The sequence below is a fragment of the Mus pahari genome, chromosome X, assembly GCF_900095145.1.
Source record: "Mus pahari chromosome X, PAHARI_EIJ_v1.1, whole genome shotgun sequence".
Classification (NCBI taxonomy): Eukaryota; Metazoa; Chordata; class Mammalia; order Rodentia; family Muridae; genus Mus; species Mus pahari.
This window is the reverse complement of record NC_034613.1, coordinates 30,458,507-30,469,168: the sequence shown is the minus strand read 5'-3', so window position 1 is coordinate 30,469,168 and position 10,662 is coordinate 30,458,507. Positions and strand designations below refer to the sequence as shown.

At 40.8% G+C, this 10,662-nt stretch overlaps 2 protein-coding genes across 2 annotated transcripts in view; one reads left to right on the top strand and one right to left on the bottom strand.

The window, feature by feature from the left end:
• Positions 1–10,315, bottom strand: part of LOC110313507 — a 181,947-nt gene extending 171,632 nt beyond the window's left edge. The window contains exon 1 of the mRNA XM_021187840.1: positions 10,237–10,315. The gene's annotated coding sequence lies outside the window, so the exon portion shown is untranslated. The remainder of the gene's footprint in view (positions 1–10,236) is intronic.
• LOC110313506 (eukaryotic initiation factor 4A-I-like) lies at positions 5,200–6,269 on the top strand. The gene has a single exon (XM_021187838.1). It carries the CDS (start codon positions 5,216–5,218, stop codon positions 6,074–6,076), a length of 861 nt encoding a protein of 286 aa, XP_021043497.1. The 5' UTR covers positions 5,200–5,215; the 3' UTR covers positions 6,077–6,269.
• Positions 10,316–10,662: the final 347 nt, after the last annotated feature.

The following is a 10,662-nucleotide window of genomic DNA, read 5'->3' as shown; positions in this document are numbered from 1 at the left end:
TGTGTGTGTGTGTGTGTGTGTGTGTGTGTGTGTGTGTGTGTGTGTGTAAAGCAGAACCAGGATTTCTTTTGAAGAAAGAAGGTAACTAGTGGGAGAAGAAAAAGACAACAAAGGAAAGTGATGGAGGGCAAACGTGAGTGAAATAAAACAGGAAAAATAATCAATAGTCCTGCCCTTCCAGTGGCTGCAGTACAAGAGGTGGGAAGGGAGGTAGAAAGTGAACTCCAACTTCACTAATTGTCAGACACTGGAGAGGTTATGACCTATTATAGCCAGATAGTTCACTATCATCTCCATCTTGGTCTGTCGCTTTGCAACCTCTTTCTTCACCTGTTTGGTATCTCTGGGAAAACATAGGGAAATATGTATCCTAACATACATACACAGGTATAGAGACAGACACTATCTCTACCTGATTCACTCTGTCAATATGACTTCAATAAAGCCAGTGCAACAACAAAAGAACACAGATACAGGCTTACATTTGAGTACTGAATCAGTTGTATTTATCTATAAATGTTCACATATGCATACACACTTCCTATAAGCACACACTTCACTTCTTAACTAAGCATGCTCCTGAAAATTCAGCAAACATCAAAATGAGTATCAAAATTACAGGAAAGAAAAATTACACTCAAATTCAGATGACTTAATTATTTCACCCTTAAGAGCACTCACTGGTATAAATAATAATAAATAATTTTGACAGTGGGCACAAAAGCACAAAAATGTTATCATTAGTCAATGACCTAGTGGGGATGCTAATGGATATGACTGAAAGGGGCTCTACTGCAAGCCATCTTTATTGCATGATAAATTCTTCCTTAGAGCAAACATTTATACAAATGGATTCCAATATATTTCGTATTAATGTTTCTTACATTAGAGCAAACCTATTTACATAAGATTGAGATTGTTCTTCATTTATATTACATCCACATTAGCCTATAAATTCTTAAAGCAACACGGTGTGTGGCATTGCAAGTCGGGGCACTGAATGACCAGGTGTTTTAATTCCTCATCTGTACAAAAGGGTTGCTTTTCATTGTTCCAATTCCCTCACATATATTAAAGAATGATTATAATACCATGTTGTCTAGTTAATATGGTTAAGGAAAGAGATAAAAATGAAATTGAATATGTGAAAATAAAGTTCTAGAAAGCATGAGGCAATGCAATATGCCAAATTGTATGATGGTCTCCAGCCCCTGATTGGGATTTTTAATTGCAGCTGAAGTCAGCATACAAGTCAGCTGAAGGAAGACGTCTGAACACTACTGTTTTGAATCTTTGTTGGCAAAAATAATAATAAAATCATCATCATCATCATCATCATCATCATCATCATCATCCTTGGTAGACATATGCCATTTGCATTAGCTTTGTATTGCTGAATAACCAAATTACCACAAACTTAGCAACAGAAAACATCACATATTTCTAAGAACCCTGAACTCATGCATGTTTTATGATGTGGGGTTTGTTGTATCTGATTATTCAGCAGTTCTAGCCCATTTGCCAAGCACACATCTAAACATGCTGAATTAGGAGTTGGAAGATCTGGGATTAAAGCCCACACTTTATGGGCTCTGCCCCTGGGCACATCACTTCTATCTCTCTTCTTGATTCTGCTCCTTTGTAGGACAAGGATTGTAATCTATTTCCCAGGATTTCTGTGGGGAGGAGGGCGACATAAAAATGTGTCCCTGAGCTAGAGAAAGTACCCAAGGAGCTGAAGGGGTCTGCAACCCTGTAGGTGAAACAACAATATGAACTAACCAATACCCCCTGAGCTCATGTCTCTAGCTGCGTATGTAGCAGAAGATGGCCTAGTCGGCCATCATTGGAAACAGAGGCCCCTTGGTCTTGCAAACTTTATATGACCCAGCACAGGGGAAGGCCTGGGCCAAGTAGTGGGAGTGGGTGGGTAGGGGAGCAGAGGCCGGGAGGGGGGGGGGTTATAGGGAACTTTCGGGATAGCATTTGAAATGTAAATAAAGAAAATAATAATAAATAAATAAAAACGTGTCCCTGAAAAAATGCTCAGTGCATCTCAGGGAGTCAGAATTCTACAACAGGGATAGAGAAGTGTATCAGCAATTTCTATACAGAATTGGGGTCAATGTGGTAGAAGGTAGAGATCATATTGTGGAAACAAAAAAAAAAAAAAGAAACAATTTGATCAAACTGGGATTTAAGGACTGGTCCTCAGTTCAGTTCAGTAGTGATTCTTTATTTTTTATTTTTATTTTTAATTAGATATTTTCTTTATTTACATTTCAAATGTTATCCCCTTTCCTGGTTTCCCCTCCAAAAACCCCCTGTCCTCTCCCACTCTCCCCTCCCCCTGCTCACCAACCCACCCACTCCCACTTCCTGGCATTCCCCTCCACTAGGATCACTTGCAGTTTAAAGCACTCATTCTCCAACTCAGAGTTTTTGAAAATGCCAATTGCTGGGCAGGAGAAATGGCTCAGAAGGTACAAGAACATACCACTCTTGCAGAGAATCCAAATTGGTACACAATGGGTAGCTCACAGCCACATCTAATTCTACCTCCAAATGGATAGACTTCCTTCTGGATTCTGTGGGTGTTTGTACTCATGTGTGCACTCACAGAAATATATACACATAATTTAAAAATAAATCTTAAATATAAATAGGTAAATAAATAAAATGTCAATATCTCTACACTTTGTATGTATGTGAAAAAAAATCCCAAGGTATTGTATAGGAGAGAGGTTCCCTAATTTCCCTTTATGTTCTTTGTAGGCTATTTGGATGACCTAGGAATTCAACTAATACAAAACCTGGTTAATAAGATATGCCCCACCTGGGGGATCCATCCCATATGCAGTCACCAAACCCAAACACTATTGTGGATGCCAAGAAGTGCTTGCTGGCAGGACCCTGATATAGCTGTCTCCTGTGAGGCTATGCCAGTGCCTGGTAAATACAGAAGTGGATGCTCACAGCCAGCTATTGGATGTAACACAGGGTCCCCAATGGAGGAGCTAGAGAAAGTACCCAAGGAGCTGAAGGAGTTTGTAGCCCCATAGGAGGAACACCAATATGAACTAATCAGTACCCCCCAGAGCTCCCAGGGACTAAACCACCAACCAAGGAGTATACATGAAGGGACTCATGGCTCCAGATACATATGTAGCAAAGGATGGCCTTGTCAGGCATCAATGGTAGGAGAGGCCCTTGGTCCTGTGGAGGCTCAATGCCCCAGAATAGGGGAATAGCAGGGCAGGTAGGCAGGAGTGGGTGCGTGGGAGAGCACCCTCATAAAAGCAGGGGGAGGGGGATAGGATTGAGGAGTCCCAGAGGGAAAACCAGGAAAAAGTATAACATTTGAAATGTAAATAAATAAAATATCCAATAAAAGAAAACAGGGGGTGGAGAGAAAAGCTTTAAAATGTTAGTAATTATACATGTAATGTAGAGATTATCCTGAGAGGTAAGACCCAACATGATTTGTTTATACTTCTTAGGCAAAGAATGATAAATCTGTGAAGTAACATGACAGTTTGATACATAGATAAAGGTAGCAAGTTCTGAGGATGCCACTCAAGAAATGTGGTGAGGTATCAGGCATTGGTGGAAAATAAAACATACCTCAGGGAATTTCTTTATTCAAATTCAGTGCAGCTTTAATGACCAGCATCTGGTGAAGAAGACCATCTCTCTCAAAAGAATCATTATGTCTTGACTCATATAGGAAAACACAAGCTAAATGGCCCTTTTTGAAGCTATTCTTCCTGAGGTTATTTCTTCTTGAAATAACCCATATACTAATTTGGCATTTCTTATTTGCAGCCTTCAGAAAACTACAAAGCTCCTACCTTACAATAGCTAAGAAGGTGTGCATCAGGAAAAGGTGGTACACAATTTTAAACAGGAGGCAGATCATCTTGGAATAAGAGTTTGGAATGAGAAAGAAGAGAGAGGGAGGGAGAGAAAAAAGGAGGGAGGGGAGGAGGAAAGGAAGGAGGGATGGAGGGAAGGAAAGAGAATAGAGAGGTCTACGAGTGGGACAGATTGATTCTAAAATATATTGAAATAGTAAAACCCAAAAGAGTTGGTACCTAACAATGTCAAAGATGGAGGAGAGGACTCATAAGTCTTAAGTATGGCACTGGAGTATCCAGATTGACCCTAGACTATGCTGGGAAACAGATATATCTACATATAGCTAATAAATTAATGCAGTCAAGCATCAGTCTCCTGGGGACCTCTGCTGAGAAGTGTGATTTACAGATTTTGATATGAGTTTGGAGTTCTTGCCAATGAGGAAACTATTGTCCTTGAAAGGTCAAGTGTTCATCCTCACTTCACTAAGCAGGAACAAATCTGACACCTACTAATAAAGGGAAAATAGCTGCTTTAAAAGAAATCTTAGTGGCTTAATAATAAATGGCTTATCAGTTTCTTTCTCATTTATATCACAATCTAGCATGAACTTTGGAGTGGAGTGGGGGGGAACGCAGTGGTATGTGACTATAATCCCAGAACCCAGGAACAGGAGGACTGAAGCTTCAAGGCCAGCCTGGGCACTATCCTGTCTTAAAAATAAATGTACATTGTCAAAAAAAACTGAACGTTTCAGACAAAAGTAAAGAAAGTGTGAGAAAAAGCACTTTACAGGCTGTAATAACTGCTCCTCCCAGCACAGCGAGCCATGAACTCTGGAATTTCACAGTATACCAGATCTGACCATATTTTTAATCTAAACAAGAAATAACAAAAACAACCACCAGAAAACCAAATGAAAAAAATGCTTGGTTTTGTCAACAAAATTTCTTCTTTTGGGAACACACACACAAACACTTAAATCCCTTACTTGCAACTTACCAAAGTGAAAGAAATCTACAAAACCTGAATTGCAGGAAACTTTCTTGGTTTTAATTAAATATCACTTTTAAAAAGGTAAAATATGCCATTTCCAGTAAATATGAAAATACCAAAGATATATATGTATTGCAAGTAGAAGATTCCGTGTAATTATTACTTTTTTTCCTATTTGTCATTATTTTTTAATGAAGTCTTCCAAAAGAGAGGAGGAGATCAATATCATTTTGTAACAAGATACTAATAAGGAGCTGGAGAGATGACTCGACCATTAAGAGTATTTGCTGCTCTTAAGATCTCACTGGTGCTGCCCAAGTTAATGTAGACGTCTTTCTGCATTCAGATACAAAAGGTGGTTATGGCATTAGGAGACTACATGGGTGCCTCTTGTCATGCCTGCATTGGGGCCACCAATGTGCGTGCTGAGGTGCAGAAGCTGCAGATGGAAGCTCCCCATATCATCGTGGGCACCCCTGGCCGGGTGTTTGACATGCTTAACCGGAGATACCTATCCCCCAAATACATCAAGATGTTTGTACTGGATGAAGCAGATGAAATGTTAAGCCGTGGGTTCAAGGATCAGATCTATGATATATTCCAAAAGCTCAACAGTAACACACAGGTAGTTTTGTTGTCTGCTACAATGCCTTCTGATGTCCTTGAGGTGACCAAGAAGTTCATGAGAGACCCTATTCGAATTCTTGTCAAAAAGAAAGAGTTGACCCTGGAGGGTATCTGCCAATTCTACATTAATGTGGAACAAGAGGAGTGGAAGCTTGGCACACTGTGTGACTTATATGAGACGCTGACCATCACCCAGGCAGTGATCTTTATCAACACCAGAAGGAAGGTGGACTGGCTCACTGANAAGATGCATGCCCGGGATTTCACTGTTTCTGCCATGCATGGAGATATGGACCAAAAGGAACGAGATGTGATCATGAGGGAGTTCCNNTCTGGCTCTAGCAGAGTATTAATTACCACTGACCTGTTGGCCAGAGGCATTGATGTACAGCAGGTCTCCTTAGTCATCAATTACGACCTTCCCACCAACAGGGAAAACTACATCCACAGAATCAGTCGAGGTGGTCGGTTTGGCCGTAAGGGTGTGGCTATTAACATGGTGACAGAAGAAGACAAGAGGACTCTTCGAGACATTNAGACTTTCTACAACACCTCCATTGAAGAGATGCCCCTCAACGTTGCTGACCTCATTTGAGGGGCTGTCCTGCTACCTGGGCCTAGCCCAGGGTTCAGTCCTGGGGTGGGGCCAAGGAACAGCTGGAGGGGGGAGGGAAGGGAGCCAAGTGATGGACATCTTGGTTTTGTTTTGTTTTTGTTTTGTTTCAGTTTTTTCTCTCTCTCTCTCTTTGAATAAATGTCACTTTTTGAGGCAAAAAAAAAAAAAAAAAGTATTTGCTGCTCTTGTAGAGGACCTGAGTTCAGATCCCAGAACCCACATTACTGCTTACAACGCTCTGTAGATGCAGTTCCGTGTATTCTGGCTCCCTCTTTTGGCCATTATGGGTACTGCATGCACATATAGGCAAAACACACATTTAGTATTACTGAAAAAACGGTTAATAATAAATAACAGCCTCTTTCCTCGGAACTTCAGGATTCTAATTTAAGAGTTGCCTTTTCATAAGCACAGTAATATACAGTTAGTGCATAGTTTGCTAGGAAACTGCATTCTGTAGTCATTTCAGTGTAAAGAGGCTTTGCCATACAAGTTTTAAATGAATAAATGATGAACTTACACCAAACTTGATTATACATAATCATGAGTTGTCTAATGTTTAACTACTGAATGATCATTATTGTCAGCCATTCACTCACACTCTTGAAGACTTCATTTCCTATAAAAAGTTCTGAACCCCAAAATGCTAAAGAAAATTAGGAGAATTTGTATTCTCAGGCTTTTAGGCACTATCTAAAAAAGACACACTGAGGGCTATTTTTATGTTAAATGGTGCTTTATATAAACATCATAGGCTAAGTCCTTCTAGAACAAGAAGCTAGTCTTCTACAAATGAAGGTAAAATCCAGTGTCCCATCAACATAAACCTGACAAATTTAAAAGTCATGGCCAATCTTTCTGTTTACTTGAATATTTTTGTAACAACTGAGATAAGGTTTGGAGGTGGAGGTTTGGGGGGGGGGGCAAAGTCTGTTTGTTTGTTTGTTTTCTGGGTTTTGTTTCATTTGCTTTTAGACAGGGTTTCTCTTTGTAGCCCTGGCTGTCCTGGAACTCACTCTGTAGACCAGGCTGGCCTCGAACTCAGAAATCTGCCTGCCTCTGCCTTCTAAGTGCTGGGATTAAAGGCATGTACATGTCATGTGCCTGGCATGAAAGGTTATTTTTATTAGGTAAAAATAAGAACGTTGTTAAATCTGACAATACAAAAATATCCGTAATAAGGTTTCTAAAACTTATTTCCCTTCATCCATCTGAACCTTTGGCTGTTAGCTTTTGGTTCAGAATCTTTGTGTTGGTTTTTATTCATTCAGAATCCATATCTGTTTGACCTAAATAGCAATGGAGCTCATACCACTGCTTTCTTGGAGGAAGATTTATTAAGCAAATAAACAATAAGTAATGCATATAGCACTTTCCAATTTAGAAGTCATTCCTCACACACATCTAATTTTATCTTTACAAGCACTCTATGAAACAGCCATTATTGTCCTTATTATACAGACAAGGAAACCGGAGCTCAAACAGCTCAGGTGACTCTCTCAAGGTTAGACAGATTGAGTTGCAAATGAAGGTACATCATTCTATTTTATTGTTATGAGCAACAAAAGAATTTAGTGTCTATTGACCAATGGCCTGCAACACGTGCTATCTTAACTATGTTACTTGTATTATCATATTTAATTTATATAATCAGCTTGTATATTTATCGTTCTCACTTCATAGATGAAAATATTTTGCTTCACATAGCTAAAGCAACTTGTGGAAGACCACACAGCTAATAAATAGCATTGGAGTAAATTTAAGCTAAGAAAACAAACTATATTTTAGAATTTTAGAAAACTAACTTATGCAAATAAATGTTTATCCTGCTCTTTTCACAACAGCAAGAAAATGGAATTAGATGTCGATCAACAGATAAATGGACAATGAATATGTGTTATACACAGATATAGACAATGATAATGAAATTTTATTCAGCTGTAAAGAAAAACAAGTTAGGAAATTTGCAAGAAAATGAATAGAACTAAAAAATATTACACAGCGGCACCCCAGTTTCAGAAAGACAAGAACCACGTATTCTCTCTCATATGTGAATCCTAGATTATAATTTCTCCTTTTATTGAAAACAGATTTTTCACATATGTATCCTGATAACCCTTCTCTCTATTCCTCTCCATTTCCTCCACCTCCCCTTCCACCCACATCCACCCTCTTTCTGACTCTCATTGGGAAATGAACAGGCTTCTAAGGGGTGGGAATAAAATAAGATATAAAATAAAACAAAAATTAACTCACTAGAGTCAAACAAAACAAACAACTAGAAGGAAAAGAGCCTAAGCGAAGGCATGAGAAACAGCCCCGCTCGCTCACATACTTGGGAATTCCATAAAAACACTACACTGGAAGCACTAATGTATTCGCAGGGGACCTGCTGCAGACCTGTGCAGGCCGTGTACATGCTGCCTCAGTCTCGGTGAGTTCGCCTGCGCTTTGCTCATGTTGATTTACAGGGCCTTGTTCTCCTGGTGTCCTCCATCCCCTCTGGCTCTTACACTCTTTCTGCCTCCACTTTTGTGAGGTTTCCTGAATCCTGAGGGGAGGAGTTTAATAGAGACATCCCATTTAGGGCGGAGTCTTCCAATTTCTCTCACTCTCTGTATAATGTTTGCCTGTGGGTCTCTCTATTTGTTCCCATCTGCTTCTAATTTTCATATACAGCTGGCTTTCCTGAAATCCGCTGTGTAGACCAGAGGAGATTTGGCTGTCTCTGCCTCTCAAACTCTGGGATGAAAGGTGTGCCTGCTATGGCCAGCCTCCAAATATATATATATATATATATATATATATATATATATATATATATATATATATGTATATATATATGTATATATATATATCTTGAGAACAGTATCGTTGCTGTTGATTTGCTTTGCTTTTCCTTATAACTTTTATATCGAAATTTCAAGCTGCATAGGCAAGAAGGTGTGAGCTTTCGTCTGTAATCAAGAGGTTATCGATGCTGTCGCTGATTCTCTTCTCCAATATTTATACACATGGGGGGAGAGAGAGAGAAAGACCAAGACAGCTAGGGATACGGAGACTGACGGAGAAAGAGAAAGAGAGCTACAGATCTAAGCTTTAAAATTCTCAACGAGAGACCAGTGAGATGGCTAAGTAAAAGGAAGTGTAAGGACCTGAGCTGGCATCCCCCAAACCTATATTTAAAAGTCTCTTTTAAACCTGTACTTAAAAGTACAGGCTCCCACCAGCAGCTAATGGGGGTGCATAGACCCACAGCCAAACATTACATGCAGAGAGAGCCCAAATGGGAGTGCTCCATCAGGTCCTTCTTCTTGGAGCACCGCACCGGGAGAAAGTGGCCAATGAACATCAACTAAGCAGGGCTCATAGGGGCTCACAGAGACTGAAGTGGCACTCCCAGAGCCTGCAGGGGTCCGCACTAGATCCTCTACATATATGTTGGGGTTGGTAGCTTGGTGCTCTTGTGGGCTTCTCTCTGACTCTTTTGCTGCTGGAAGCACTGGGAAAAACCACAGGAACCATCCTATATAGGAAGTGGGGCCCAGCTTGATTCTCTCACGCAACTGCTAGTGACGCTTTGGCTAGAACCTGAGGCTATGATTTCCTTGAGTCCGGTTTTCAAATAAAGGCCTAAGTAAACATGAAGGAGAGCGATGAGATGAAGAAACGATCAAGCAGAATCCCTTGAGTGTCACTCCATACCAGGGCACGCATAGAAGGCAGTAAGAAATGCTTCTCTCTTCCCCTATCCCCTTCACCACGGATGAAAAACAGACAGCCTCTCTCTGTCCCATCGGGGAACTGTTTGCCATTCGCCCTTACATTACATGGGGGTGGGGGTGGGGGACTCTGTTTTCCCATCGTAAACTGCCAGACCTGAGCTAGCCTTCAGATAGGAAATCCTTCAAGCTGTCAAAGTCACCTCCTATGCACATGGAAGAATGTAAGAGACCAGATACAGGAGTCACAAAGACGTGCTGCTCAGATCCCACTTTGTAGAACAATGTCCACTCAGCCGTGGGACAACATGGAGTTTTCCATTCCTTTCGGGTCTGTCTCAGTTGCAAAGAACTGCCTCAGCTGAGCTCATGCCCCACCTCGGGTGGTCAGAATCCAATGACTGAACAAAGGCTTACCCACAACAGTTCTGATGAACAGTCCTTGCTCCACAGCCTGTTTGCTAAGCCGGTCAAGCTTCTTCCTCTGCTGGATCCTGCGTCCTTTTGGTTCTCTGGTGTTGAGTTCCTAGATAACAACTGCTGTCTCAGCACCTGCTTCCTGACAAGCCCACTTGTAGGCACAGATAAGGCCTGTTCAACGACAGAACCAAGCATGTTGGAAACTGGAAAAGGCACGTGATTTCAGCTTGAATGGTCCCCAAAGTTTGATTTACTCTGGCCACTGACACCGAGAACAACATAGCATTGTTCAGTATCCTGAAAGTGAGGGCAAGGCAGCAAGGGAGATCACGTCCTTGGGAAGAAGTAGCCATCAATGTAATGGACGACTTAAATGAATTACAATGACCACTGTACTACAATAAGCCAGAGCTTTGCAAAAGG